At 32.6% G+C, this 15,042-nt stretch overlaps 2 protein-coding genes across 4 annotated transcripts; one reads left to right on the forward strand and one right to left on the reverse strand.

The window, feature by feature from the left end:
• Positions 1-2,849: 2,849 nt before the first annotated feature.
• Positions 2,850-6,700, reverse strand: LOC148191667 (uncharacterized). The gene is made up of 4 exons (XM_088100647.1): positions 6,697-6,700; positions 3,922-4,127; positions 3,503-3,842; positions 2,850-3,061 (listed from the first exon to the last, which is right to left on the reverse strand). The coding sequence occupies exons 1-4, from the start codon at positions 6,698-6,700 to the stop codon at positions 2,850-2,852; spliced, it is 762 nt and encodes a 253-aa protein (XP_087956773.1).
• Positions 6,399-9,755, forward strand: LOC124841473 (uncharacterized). Of its 3 annotated transcripts, none has more exons than XM_047317753.2 (3): positions 6,399-6,508; positions 7,052-7,458; positions 8,507-9,755. In XM_047317753.2, the coding sequence occupies exons 2-3, from the start codon at positions 7,079-7,081 to the stop codon at positions 9,159-9,161; spliced, it is 1,035 nt and encodes a 344-aa protein (XP_047173709.1). In that variant the 5' UTR covers positions 6,399-6,508; positions 7,052-7,078; the 3' UTR covers positions 9,162-9,755. The 3 variants fall into 3 exon arrangements, with proteins under 3 accessions (XP_047173709.1, XP_047173710.1, XP_087956332.1); XM_047317754.2 differs by lacking the exon at positions 6,399-6,508 and adding an exon at positions 6,546-6,661; XM_088100206.1 differs by lacking the exon at positions 6,399-6,508 and adding an exon at positions 6,684-6,704.
• The last annotated feature ends 5,287 nt before the right edge of the window (positions 9,756-15,042 follow it).

The following is a 15,042-nucleotide window of genomic DNA, read 5'->3' on the forward strand; positions in this document are numbered from 1 at the left end:
ATAGTATTTGTTGGATGAATTAAATGTGTGGTGATTGATACTATGGACATGACACATGGGTTATCACATGGAATCATTAAAAGTGTAGAACTGTAGCACACTGATTCACATTTTATTCCAATTGTTGGAGAAACAAAAGTGCATTATTACATTCAAACTGTAGCAGACTGACTGGAAAGAAACACACGCAGCTGCCACGGTTCACATTGGACAATTGGGCTTTGGCAATTTAAGGAAGCAGCTACTAATTCACTTGAGCTGGGAGGGTGCACTCGGTCCAAACAGCTGATGCTTGTCCAGCTTAGTAAAGCCACGGTCCAACACAAGATCACACATCCCGCACCAAGGCAATGAGGCCCACGGAAGAAGGGAATGTAGCACTCCAGCCGAAGAGAAAACAGAAGAAAGCAAGAAGTGGTGTACACGTGATGTAGAGCTGGACACGGTGCATTCCATTCTGGAACAAGAAGCACACTACACGTTGGAGGCAGCAGAGCATACAATAAGCGTGGGAGATATTATTTTCTTTGGTTCAACTGGAAGACGCATGGCCTGCACACTGACGCCCCAAGAGAATAACAAACACATCCAGCATGGTCCGGAGGAAGAAAATAGAAAAGAAAGAGGCTGCACTCATTCACGCTCGGGGACTGATAACTGCCACCTCCAGAAATGCAGAAAGAATAGTTGCACGCTTGCTGCCACTTTGGTTCAGGAATTCTCTGAAAAGAGGAGTGGAGAAATTATTTTTGTAAGAGAGGTGGAGAACAAGAGAAGGTGGACGGCCAGGAGCAGGGAGATTCTCCAACAACAACTCTAGGTTCTCATCTTTTTTCCAGGGGCTCTGGAAGAAAGGGGGACGACATTCAACATGCAAATGGGGACGGGAGAACTCTCTCATATTGTTTTTGTTTCTTGGAGAACGTTGCCTTGAGAGAGGAGAACTGCACCCAGCCCACACCTCAGTACACATCCAGCTGCCATATACTTCTCAGACGGACTCTCTCACCTTTGGCTCTTGGTCTTTGGAACGTTGCTTTTGGAGATAGGAGGATTGCATCCAGCTGCCAACTTGGAGGCGCACGCTCACTAGCCACCGCGTACGTACACATCCAGCTGCAAATGGTTTCGCTTGGAACGTCTTTGGAGAGCTTGGAATGAGAGGTTGAAGCAGCACTGCATCCAGCTTGGAACGTTCTCTAATATTAATTTTATATTTTCAGGTATAGAAAGTTGAAGCAGCACTGTATCAAATCCAATTTTTAAACAATTTAAGATAGGATATTTTAAATCTATTTAAACTGATAATTGTCAACACCCAATTTCGTCCGGATTGACTAATAGATTTGTTTTATTCATGAGTGTAAAATAAAAATAAAAAAATAAAATTAAAATAAAATTAAAACATAAAAATATAAAAAAAAAGAGCGTTCGTCCTCCACCGTTCGTCATTTGCCTTATTCAACCGTTCGTCCATTCCTTCCTTTAGGACGTTCGGCAATTCTCAGCTTCAACCGTTCGGTCATAGTGTTTTAGTGAACGTTCGGTCATCATTTGAACGTTCGGTCTTGGTGAATTCTCATTTGAACGCTCGGTCTCCATGATGTTTCTCTTCAGCGTTCGGTGTTGAGCGGTCGGCCCAGTATGGTTTGATCAGCAAACAGTGCTCAGCAAAATAGCGTTCAGTCACATTATGTGAACGTTCGTTCGGTATGCTTACTCTCAGTTGAACGTTCGATCTTGATGGGCGTACTTCCAAACAGTATATAATAGGTGTTAATCTGGTACCGTTCGGTCAGGCTTTGATTTGATACTGTTCGGTTAGGTGCTGATGTGATACCGATCGGTCATGTGTTGTGATCTTTCGGCCAGGGTGCAAAACGTTCGTCACAGTGGTATCCGGTTTAATAATGTTTGATCATATTTGTTTTTAGGTGGCGAGCGTTCGGATTTGGCATTTTGATATGCTAGTGATTTTAACGCTCAGTTTTGGCGTTTTGGTAACTCTTAAGCGTTCGACCTGGATCAGAGGTTTGTGTATGGTCGTTCGTCATACAGCGTTCGGTAGCAGATCCCGTATTGCCCGAGCGTCCAAAAGTAGTGGTGGCTGCGTTTTTTTAATTCGTTTTTAAATTTGTCTGAGCATTACAGCGAGGATTCCCACTTTCAACTGCCAAAAATGTCTGCCATTAACCGTCCTCCGAAAATGTCCACTCACAGTATGGGTTTCTGCAAGAAGAGAATATTTTTTGGCTGAGTATGGGTTTCTGAAAGAGAGAATCATTTTTTTTGCTGGCACTTTCACTTTTGGGTTGTCATACACGAGTGCCCATCTTGCACCTCTGTACAGATTCCATCTATAAAGCCTGCTACACCACTACAACACTCTCGATGCTGGGAGAAGAGGATTTTACAGAAAAGGGGAGACTCACCAAGAAAATAGCATTGATTTTAAGTGAACCAATTTTTTTTAAAGACTTATTGGACATACAAGTGATGTTCAGACATTGATTATCACCTTTATATCAAACTCCATGCCCAAGGAACCATTCTTTGTAAAAATCGTTATACAGAAACAACATTGGTAGCAAAGACCAAATAAGTGGGGAGTTCAAGCAAAGTTTTTGCAGAGATAGTTCAACTTTCAAAATGACATTGATTTTTTAATGAATTTTTTTTAACACTTATTGAACATGCAAATGATCTTCAACCATTGATTATGTCATTTATTGAACATTTCTTTGATGATTTGTAACAAAAAATATGTACATTCAAACCTAATCATCACAATTTCAAAGAGTGATAAGAAATCCATAAATGACATTCGTACTATCCATTTTGTAACAACCCTAAATGTTGCAACACTTCATTCCTCCACACAATATGGCGTCCGATGAAGATTGACTAACTGTATTATTTTCATCTATAGATGGCTTACTGTTATCATCCTCGTCAGCAAACATATCATAATCACCTTCACCAGTGCTAGAGGCTTCTCCACTAGCCAAATCCAAATGTTGATTTGATGGGCCTTCTTTTGCCCGGGCTAACTTCTCATATCCTTTTGAAAAGGGGAGAATGTAGAAGGCATAAGCATTAAGCAGTTAATACCACGAAACAGGCACCCTTCACTCCTTCTCATAAACCTAAATATCGACAACATCATAGAAAGAAGAAAGAAGAGCCAAGGAAAAATTGAAAATTAATAACCTGCCCCAAAATCCAACACTTAACTAATATGGAGGCCCAAAGATAGTTTCTCCAAACACTAAGAATAAACAAACACCATGTATGATATTGATAATAGAACAATAAGTTCTATCTTGCATCATGACCATAATAACAACATAAGTTGAACAGTATTATAATAGTAAAACCAAGTAGTTAAATCAAATAAATTATAAAATCAAACAACATATTACATCATGTTGTTAACAATGTAAACATAATGAAACAACAAAACATAATATAAGTAGAATAAAGCATAGTGTATAACACTAACCCGCTTCACGATCAAAAACCTCTCGCTTTTCATGATAAAAAACCAGTGATTGCCTAAAACAAATGGATGATCTACAACTACTCTGGAGTGAATTGGAAAATAAATATTGTATTTTACAATGATACTTCAGTAGAACAAAGAAATAAAAAATCAGAAAATTAAGAATGATAAAATACATACATACCGTTTCCCCAGGTTCAAGAACATTTGCAATCCGCCTCTTCATGACGGCAATATCTTTAGAAGAAAGGTCAGGCATGCCCTCATCCACATCATTAGTTGGTACAGATTTTAATGAAGAATATTTTGGATCAAATTCAATATTATCAAGCCATGCATTCTGCAAGGATCCCTAATTTATTAACAGAATTCAAATGAAATATCACAAATAAAGAAAGAAAACAACATAAATCCCTCACCTTAATCTCATTCTCTCTTACATATTCAACAAAATTGGCTGCTGCATGAAAATAACCTTCTTCCCTTTCTTTATCTAGGTTGAAAGGCTCAATTTCAATACCGGAAAACCCCTCTTTTTCGTCCACCGAACAGTCCACACTCCGACGACACTCCGGCCAAGCTCCCGCGGCACTCCGACAGCACTCCGGGACAGGGACGGAACCACCTGGGACGAAGCGACACCTTCAACGCCTCCCTAAGTCGCTGGGCCGGAACGGACGGAACACGATCCGTGTTCGCTTCGACCGGTCGACGTCGGACCTTCGGCGCCCCTGAAACGGAACGGGCTGGAGGTGTTCGATCTCTCCGACACGGCCTTCAACAGTGAACGGCGGCACTCCGGCAAGCACTCCGTCTCTCTCTCTCTCGCTCGTGAACCCTTTCTCCAACTCTCTCGTCTCTCTGTCTAGGTCACACGGATGGCGTCCCCAAATGTTCGCGCCGCTTCTCTCTCTACCAAGTTCGAATATCATTTCAAATTTGAAACGCACACCCTAAACTGCCCGTGCCCGTCCCTCGCCACGTCACAGTTGAAGCAGGTTTGATCAGAAATTCTCAGATTGCAGCAGCTTTTTCCATTTAAAACGTGGACCGCTCAAACGCTGACACGTGTGCCGTGTTCAAATGTTGCCAAATTTGGTTGTTCGAGTATCATTTTCCTTCTAAAAATCATACAAGTAATGGCTTGTAACTGAAAAATAGAACACATACATACACACACACACACACACACATATATATATATATATATATATATATATATATATTATTTTATAATATTTTAGTTCTTTAAAATATGTTTTTGAATAATTTAAACTTTTAGTTAGCTACATTTACAATGTCTAATAACTCATAAAAAATCAATTTCTGAGATAAATTATTTATTTTACTTTATTTATTAAATAAATAAATAAAGTGTTTGGTTAATGTGGATAAGTATATATACAAATGGTTCAGAATAAACATAAGAATTAAATGAAAATTTAAGAAGCTATAATATACAAAATAATTTTAATTTTCCATAATATACAAAAACCAGATCTATAAATTAAGTTTTTTTATGTCTTGTATAAATTTATTACCTTGAACAAAATTATATACTAATCCTTTATTTGTCTTAAAATAAATAAGAAAGAATAGTTGCTTATTAAACCAAGAATTTGCAGAATATTTTCATACAGTATAAGATTCTATCTTTCTGTGCACAACTGTTCAACATGGTGAATGAAAGAATGTGAAAACGTTTACTTACTTCAAAAGAAATTATTATACATTTTTGAAGCCCCTCATCATAGGAAATAGAATAGAAATTGAGAACATATATATATATATATATATATATATATATATATAATACATCCAAATATTTAAAAAAAGTTTTTCACACAGAAACTGGTATAACATTGTGTAGGAGAGTGTGAACAAAATTTACTTACTGAGAAAAAAATATTCAATTTTACAGACTCAAAGCAAACCAAATAAAAGTGAAAGAAAGAAGAAAGGAGGGTTGAAGAGACTGTGAAACTTTTAACCAATTAGGTTAAATTATATACACAAAAAATTATCATTTTAATGTTATTTAAAAAATTTATAAAATATTAAATACAAAATATTTTAAAATTTATGTTAGTCTAAAAACAACATCCGGTTTAAATTTTATAATAAATTAACATCAAGGCATCAATATAGAATGGAAATGATGGACTAAGTTAACACAAAACTATTGCAAAACAACAAGAGTTGTATTGTATTGCAGTAGTTTGATCTTAATATATAAATAATTCACCGATGGTGCTGACATAAGAACATTATTTTGTCTCTAGCCTAAGTTTTTCACACCTTAAAATAGTGTCACAATTGTTTTCATATCAAATTTAACAATTATTAAATTGACATGAATTTAACATTTATTTGTAAAATGATAAACGTTCTTAAAATTGATGATGTGCAGGTTTGCAATATGCACAAAGACTTAGTACAAAGTTAATCTTTTGTATTTTTTTAGTCTGAATGTTTCCATAACACTTCCATCTTAAATTTTTAAAAAATATATTATTAATTAATTTGTAAGATAATTTATTATTAGCATTTAATAATTAAAACTATAATTGTATTGCGAGTAACAAAAACAAAAGAAAAGTTACTAGTTAATATTTCTTTAAAGTTTTGAATTAATAGAATTTATTTTTCTCACTTATATTTTTTATGTTATATTGTTACATAATTAAAATATTTTACAAGCTAAAATATTTAAGCAAAAAAAATAATACGAAAAAAAAAATCAATCAAAATCATCAAACACTTATACCACTGTGTTTGTAATTCCTAGATAAAACTACTTTCTCTTTCACACATAACAAATTTAACCTCAAAAAACATTTTAATTTTTTAATATAAAAATATTACAACAACCACAAAACATGGGTTAATTCTTCCTCTGTTTCAAGTAATGTTTTAGGTTCTGTACAATTTTTGTTGTCCTCTCTTTCATCTTTAACGCAATCTAATCTCGTGGCTCCATCCCCTCCTAGATCTACTCTCTAACCGGTACCAATTTTACATTCCTGCTTTCTTCGATTCATTGCAACCAATTTCAATGTGTCTCCATTGTTTATTCATCTTGTTTCTCCCCCATTTCACGATCTATGCTCAATGTCTCTGCTATGTTCGATTTCAATTGAACTCACTGTTGGAAATGCCGTTAGTGCTTCTGGTTTTCTACCTGCATCAATTACCCATCTGGGTCATTTCTAATACCCTAATAAATTGAATGTTTAAAGTTGTATACTTTCATGACTGTGTATGCTCATCTGCATGGATTTTTCAATTGGGTTTTGATTTAGCTCTCTTTATGTGTTTGTGCATCATGTCACTTAGGGCGCTGTAGTTATATAACTGTGTTTTTGGATAAACTTATATATATAGAAGGAAACACTACACTAAACCAAACATACCCCATATAAAGGAGCTTTGAGGCTGTTTAGCTGAGATTTCTATTTTATCGCACTGTGGTAATTACGATTTTATGGGTAATTGAGCATTCAGCAACGACAGGTGTGTGTAGTCTCAATTTTTCTTCTTTCTTCACAGGCTGTAGTAAGCTGTGGTTAGTCATAGATGGCACTCTCGGCTTCACGAGCAATGTCAAAGGGTGTGGTGGTATCGGTTCCTGTTTTGGTTCTGTCTGCATTAGTGGCTACGGTTTTCCTGTTCTTCCTTTTGTCCTCCCTTTCATCCTGCTCCTGCCCTACTACAGACATCTCTCCTTCCATTGCTAGGAGTGTTGGTATTGGTGTTTCCGAGTCTGGCAGTGGTGATGTTCCATCATTACCAATGAAGGAGTCTGGCAGTAGTATTGCTCCGTTGTCAACAAGGAAAGAGGATGTTGAGTGGGTGAAGGATCAAATCCAAGCAAATGGGCTTCATATGCATGACAATGTGCTTCGCAAGGGTATTAACCCTCGCACAAGGGCTCAGCAACTTGAGGATCTGAGACAGTAAGACCCTTCCAAACTATCAAACTTTTTAATCCAAATGTGTGTGTGTATGAGCATATCTTTGTTTTGGGATTACCATTAAACTTTATTATTAGTCATCATAATGGTGATTTAGGAGAAGCCTGCAATTTGTAGTTTGCCATGGAAGTTGTATTTTGGAAGGGGGAGAGCACATTGAGGGGGTGTGGGATTGATTAAAAGTTCTAACAATTCAGACCCTAAATATTAGCCAATATTAGGAAAATAAATTAACTAGCTGACAAGTAGGCTAGCCCTGAAATCATGCAGGAGTCATAAAAGGTGAGAGAAGATGCAAGAGAATGAGAACAGATTGATGTTCTTGGAAAACTCAGTGCTACTGCCTTTCTTTTTGTCTCTACAATAGTTTTTGCATGATGCTATGCTTCAGACTGAAGTTTGTTATACTTTCTGTGAAAATGTGTTTTAAATACTGACTTCACTTGACATTTTTTTTCAATTTTGAATTCTCAATTTATAATTGTTGACGGTTCCCCTCTTTCTGATAATGTAGTACTTATCCATTTGATTGTGAATAATATAGTTCAAGCTAAGTTTTTTTTTTGTTAGACAGCTATGTTTCTGGGAGTGTTTAGTTACGGTTAGGAATGAGAAGAGTTGGAAGGTTTATCAGAGAAGGAGAAGAATGAGTCAGTTGCTTATTACAGTTGGGTAGGGTGGGAATAGCTGGTTATAAATCGTAGAGGGGTTAGTGTTGGGGGGACTTTTTGACAGTTGTTAGTTAAACAGGATTAAGCCTGTTGAAGGGGTTAAGCCCTTGCTATTGTGAGTGTACAGACTTGACTTGTGAATAATACACCACTCCGTTTGCTTTCTTTCTGTTTTCTTGGCGCCTAAGTGTTGTTTCTAGAGGATCTTGAATAGGTTTCTTTAATCAGAAACCTATCAGTTACCCTCTTGGAACCCATTTTTGAGGCATCGGTTGCAATTTCTAATTTCATTTTATTGAACATGGATATTTGAATAACCTTTTTGGTTTTCTGATCTCAACTTGTTCTTCCAAGCGCAGATTTAAGGGCATATCTCACTATGAGAAACCTGAATCAGATAATCACACTGCCTTCCCATGCCCTGGGGAACTGCTAGTGGAAGAGCACCATAGCAACTATGGGGAACCTTGGGCTGGGGGAAGAGATGTATTTGAGTTCCTTGCACAAGCCACTCAACTCAGACCAGACTCATCGGTGCTAGAGATAGGCTGTGGCACTCTTCGAGTTGGTTTGCATTTCATTCGATACTTAAATTCTGAACATTTCCATTGTCTTGAAAGAGACGAGCTGTCTCTGATGGCAGCATTTATGTATGAGCTTCCTGCCCATGGCCTTCTACACAAACGGCCTTTGATAGTTAAGGGGGAAGACATGGATTTCAGCAAGTTTGGTTCTGGCACAGTTTATGATTTGATTTATGCTAGTGCTGTATTCCTTCATATGCCTGATAAACTTGTGTGGACTGGACTGGAAAGATTAGCATCTAAATTGAAACCATATGATGGAAGAATTTTTGTATCGCATAATATAAAGTTCTGCTCACGGTTGGGAGGAGAGGAATGCACGAAGAGGCTAGCAAGTTTGGGGCTCGAGTATCTTGGGAAGCAAACTCATGACAGTTTGTTATTCAACCATTATGAGATATGGTTTGAGTTTAGACGGTCAAAGGCATAATGTATGTGTTTCTGTTATATAGAAGCGTGAGAAACATCTCTAAATGGCTTCATGACACTAAATGTGTGTTGCTCATCTGACAAATCTTCAGCAACAAAATGATATCCTTGCTTTGAATCTTAAGAGGTGGCATTTTTTCAACTCGGTTCATCTCGTGCAGAAATCTGTGATACACTTTTGACTCTTCAAAACAGATGAACCCTATGTAATTTGATCGAGGACTCTACAAAGGCAGGAAGATTTGTATTATTTTTGGGGGTCCTTTTGTAGTAGGGCACCTTGAACTTTACATTTTCTCATTGTTTCTATATAGGTTCTGATATGATGGTTGTATTTAGCAGTCTTGTTATCTGGCAACTGATTGCTGTTTTGACAATAATTACACTAGATGGTCTCTAACACCTCTAATGATGATGTGACTGTGGAATACATGTACTTTTAGAATTATGTGCTATAACAGGAGTGTTTTTCAGAAAAAATACTCTCCGTTAAAGGGAAAAAACACTATGATGGAGGGACCCAAAGACTGTTTAAAGTGTTTTTCCTTTTTGAGCCTTATATGTAATGTTAAAATTGCAAGTATACTTGGACACTTGTGAAATCTCGTAAAGGGTCTTCAACCCTCCTTTCTTCTTTCTTTCACTTTTATTTGCTTTGCTTTGAGTCTGTAAAATTGAATATTTTTTTTCTCAGTAAGTAAATTTTGTTCACACTCTCCTACACAATGTTATACCAGTTTCTGTGTGAAAAACTTTTTTTAAATATTTGGATGTATTATATATATATATATATATATATATATATATATATATATATATATGTATATGTTCTCAATTTCTATTCTATTTCCTATGATGAGGGCTTCAAAAATGTATAATAATTTCTTTTGAAGTAAGTAAACGTTTTCACATTCTTTCATTCACCATGTTGAACAGTTGTGCACAGAAAGATAGAATATTATACTGTATGAAAATATTCTGCAAATTCTTGGTTTAATAAGCAACTATTCTTTCTTATTTATTTTAAGACAAATAAAGGATTAGTATATAATTTTGTTCAAGGTAATAAATTTATACAAGACATAAAAAAACTTAATTTATAGATCTGGTTTTTGTATATTATGGAAAATTAAAATTATTTTGTATATTATAGCTTCTTAAATTTTCATTTAATTCTTATGTTTATTCTGAACCATTTGTATATATACTTATCCACATTAACCAAACACTTTATTTATTTATTTAATAAATAAAGTAAAATAAATAATTTATCTCAGAAATTGATTTTTTATGAGTTATTAGACATTGTAAATGTAGCTAACTAAAAGTTCAAATTATTCAAAAACATATTTTAAAGAACTAAAATATTATAAAATACTATATATATATATATATGTGTGTGTATATGTGTTCTATTTTTCAGTTACAAGCCATTACTTGTATGATTTTTAGAATATTTATTATAGAATTCAGTAGTTTTTTTTATATTTTGACCTTTATGTAATGCATAAAACTGTTTCACAATAAATTCACATTTAAGTCCAAAGTCAACCTATGTAGTTTAAATCAAAATAGTAATGATTTTGATTATTAATCATTAACAAAAAAAAAAGTTGATGAAAATTTGAATTTAGTGTGTGGTATTACAGCAAACATGTTCTTATTACACAAGAGTTACGTTAATCTAACATATAATATAATGCTTGTTCATGGATTAATTTTTGAATTTAATAATGAATAATATTATTAGTGATTAAATTAAATGTAACTACCTCATTACCATTTGTGGCACATTTTTTGAATCAATTATTTAAGCTCGCATATTTTAGGGAGAAACAAACTCTTATTAGTGATTAAATTAAATGTAATTACCTCATCACCTCCACTACACCTGACCTCATCACCTCCACTACACCTTGAACTTTACATTTTCTCATGATTTCTATATAGGTTCTGATATGATGGTTGTATTTAGCAGTCTTGTTATCTGGCAACTGATTGCTGTTTTGACAATAATTACACTAGATGGTCTCTAACACCTCTAATGATGATGTGACTGTGGAATACATGTACTTTTAGAATTATGTGCTATAACAGGAGTGTTTTTCAGAAAAAATACTCTCCGTTAAAGGGAAAAAACACTATGATGGAGGGACCCAAACACTGTTTAAAGCTACTTAACCTGAATGTATACCAATATCAATAATAACCCAACACACAAAAAAAATACTTTTAGGTGCAAGCTTAAAGCTAGTAAAATGAAACTCTTTGAGCTTTCTTTTTCTCCCTGGACATAACCGTGTGTGCCTCATGCTCTTCATCAAAGAAAAGAAAAACAAATACTAGCACCGTACACCTATTTCTACCTAGGCCATCACTTCAAAAGAAAATGGAATAGAAGATGCTTCAAGAATTCCTTCTTAACCGTGACCTGTACACCAACTCACATCCCATCACCTCTTCATTCTCAAAGAAATAAAGGAAATAATTCTTACACATCCAGCTGCCAAATCCCTTGGCACGTCGCATCTCCTAGACTCCCACCTAATATACTTCTCATTTCATAAAAACTAAAAAAAAAGCTACTATCATTCCAGCAACCGTAACATCACTTTTATTCATTCCAGCAAAGAAAAGAATTCCATCACCGTGTCACCACTTCCTTCTCATCTCCGTGCAGCACCTAATGGAATCAGCGCCTACTCTTCGTTTCTAAAAGCTTCAATCACCATTTCTTTTCTTCAACCGTAGCCCTCCATGCTTCAATGTCCGTGTACTACCAAAAACAAGAGTTGAATGTGTCTTCTGTGGTTGGTGGCTGCTGCAGCAAGAAAAGATGATCTATACCACCCGTCATGTGCTTCCTCAAAACTGCTGGGCCTCTCTCTTTTTCTGCTGCTTCCTGGACGCGTTTTTTTTTTTCTCCAAGCTGCTAGATGCGTCAGCTTAATCATGGGCCGTGTTGGACTCTCCTATCCGCTGCTGCCAAGCTAATTTCCATGGTGCACGCTGCTTCACTTCTTGCTGGACACAACCCCTGCTGGACCAGCTGTTGTCCGCATGATGGCTTGTTGGACTTTTGATGTGAGCTGTTGTACGCTGCTGCCAAGATGGACCTGCAAGCTGTTGGATTCTCCTTGGACGCGTGTTGTTGCTGCTGGACATGGGATGTTACTGCTGCCCGCGTGTTGCTTCTCTTGTGCAAGCAATCTGCTGGACTCTCCAAATCCTCAATTGAATTCAACCCGTGAGGTGCTTGATGCTGTCCGCGTGAATTGCTGGACGTCACCTCAAATTTGCTGGACTAAGGTCGTGATGTGCTGCTGTTGTGTGCACCTCTTGCTTTCCTTAGTGCCTTGTTGGACCAGGTCGTGCTCGATCATGTGCACACCAAAGCTGCTGGATTTTGTGGACGTGGCAGTAGCGCTCCAAAATCGATTTCCCATGGGCCGTGACACCACACTACCGGACCATTTCCCTCACAACATGCTGTTATTTCCTTTGGGCCGTGAGCTTCCCTTCCATGTGAGTGTTTCATCCTACACCTCCAAGATCTCATCCTGCACCTCCAAAAATTCCACTTTTAACCTTCTGACATTTCATCATTATCCTACACCTTTAACTTTATAAAAAATTTTATTTTTAATTTTAATAAATATATTCTTATTTTTTTCTTTTTCTTATTAAAAAGATTCTATATCACCTTAATAATAACTAAATTTAAAATTCAAATATTATTTAATATAATTTTATATTTCAATAATTATTAAATATGATTTATGTTATAATAATAATTATATTAAAAATATAAAAATAAAATAATTAAAAATAAAAATAATAACAAAAAAGAAAATTATATTAAATAAAATATTTAATATATTCAAATATATTAAATTATATTAAAATATTAAATTAAATTAAATAATTATTAAAATTTAAATAATAAGCAAAATTTTAAAACAGTTATTTATCAAATAATAAATAAAATTATATTAAATAAAATATTTAAATATACTAAATTATATTAAAATATTAAATTAAATTAAATAATTATTAAAATTTATATATAAAATAAAATTTTAAAAACATTCTTTATTCATATCCGATTTATAACTCATCGGATATCTATATCCGATTGACAATTTTTTCAAAATTTTGTTTTTTTAAAATTTTAATATAATTTAATATATTTAAATATATTAAATATGATTTTGAGTATTATTTTTATTTTTATTTTTATTTTTATTTTAGTTATTATTTTTGAATTTTTTTAATAGAACTATTTTTAAAAATATAAATTATATTTTATTAATTATTAAAATATAAAAATATAATAAATAATATTATAATTTTTATTTAAGTTTAATATTTATTAAATTTTAAATAAAAAGAAGAGTATTAACATATTTTATAGATTGTAATATATAAATAAGCTTTTTAAAATTTTATTTTTATTTAAAATTTAATAATTATTTAATTTATTTTAATATTTTATTATAATTTAATATATTTGAATATATTAAATCAAATTTATTTTTATTATTATTTATTATTATTATTTTTATTATTATTTTTATTATTTTATTTTTATGTTTTTAATATAACTATTATTATAATATAAATTATATTTTAATAATTATTAAAATACAAAATTATTTTAAATAATATTTAAATTTTAAAATAAATTAAATTAAATTATTATTAAGGTAGTGAAGATTGTTTTTAATAAAAAAGAAAAGAAAATGAAAAAATATTTATTAAAGTTAAAAATAAAGTTTTGAAAAAGTTGGAGGTGCAGGATGATGATGAGATGTCAGAAGGATAAAATTGGAATTTTTGGAGGTGCAGGATGAGATCTTGGAGGTGTAGGATGAAACACTCCTTCCATGTGCATGTGAAGTGCTACTGTCGTGTGCTACCAAGTGTGGGCCGTGCTACTGCCTCTACTAGACCATCATGATTAAAAACAAATGAAAGAGTGTTTCATCCTACACCTCCAACATCTCATCCTGCACCTCCAAAAATTCCAATTTTATCCTTCTGACATCTTATCATCATCCTGCACCTCCAACTTTTTCAAAACTTTATTTTTAACTTTAATAAATATTTTTTCATTTTCTTTTCTTTTTTATTAAAAACAATCTTCACTACCTTAATAATAATTTAATTTAATTTATTTTAAAATTTAAATATTATTTAAAATAATTTTGTATTTTAATAATTATTAAAATATAATTTATATTATAATAATAGTTATATTAAAAACATAAAAATAAAATAATAAAAATAATAATAAAAATAGTAATAATAATAATAAATAATAATAAATAATAATAAAAATAAATTTCATTTAATATATTCAAATATATTAAATTATAATAAAATATTAAAATAAATTAAATAATTATTAAATTTTAAATAAAAATAAAAATTTTAAAAAGCTTATTTATATATTACAATCTATAAAATATGTTAATACTTTGCTTTTTATTTAAAATTTAATAAATATTAAACTTAAATAAAAATTATAATATTATTTATTATATTTTTATATTTTAATAATTAATAAAATATAATTTATATTTTTAAAATAGTTCTATTAAGAAAATTCAAAAATAATAACTAAAATAAAAATAAAAATAAAAATAAAAATAATACTCAAAATCATATTTAATATATTTAAATATATTAAATTATATTAAAATTTTAAAAAAACAAAATTTTGAAAAATTTATCAATCGGATATCCGATGAGTTATAAATCGGATATCCATATCCGATAAAGAATGTTTTTAAAATTTTATTTTATATATAAATTTTAATAATTATTTAATTTAATTTAATATTTTAATATAATTTAGTATATTTAAATATTTTATTTAA

The sequence above is a fragment of the Vigna umbellata genome, chromosome 10 (assembly GCF_029865625.1).
Source record: "Vigna umbellata cultivar VRB3 chromosome 10, Vumbellata_1.0, whole genome shotgun sequence".
Lineage (NCBI taxonomy): Eukaryota > Viridiplantae > Streptophyta > Magnoliopsida > Fabales > Fabaceae > Vigna > Vigna umbellata.

Bases quoted from the DNA above. Each gene is read 5' to 3' on its own strand.
- LOC148191667 (XM_088100647.1), bottom strand. The intron at 3,843-3,921 runs GTGAGGGATTTA...GGATCCTTGCAG, and splicing joins TAAGAGAGAATGAGATTAAG to AATGCATGGCTTGATAATAT. The intron at 3,062-3,502 runs GTTAGTGTTATA...CCTTTTCAAAAG, and splicing joins GGTTTTTGATCGTGAAGCGG to GATATGAGAAGTTAGCCCGG.
- LOC124841473 (XM_047317753.2), top strand. From the start codon at position 7,079: ATGGCACTCTCGGCTTCACGAGCAATGTCAAAGGGTGTGGTGGTATCG. The intron at 7,459-8,506 runs GTAAGACCCTTC...TTCCAAGCGCAG, and splicing joins CAACTTGAGGATCTGAGACA to ATTTAAGGGCATATCTCACT.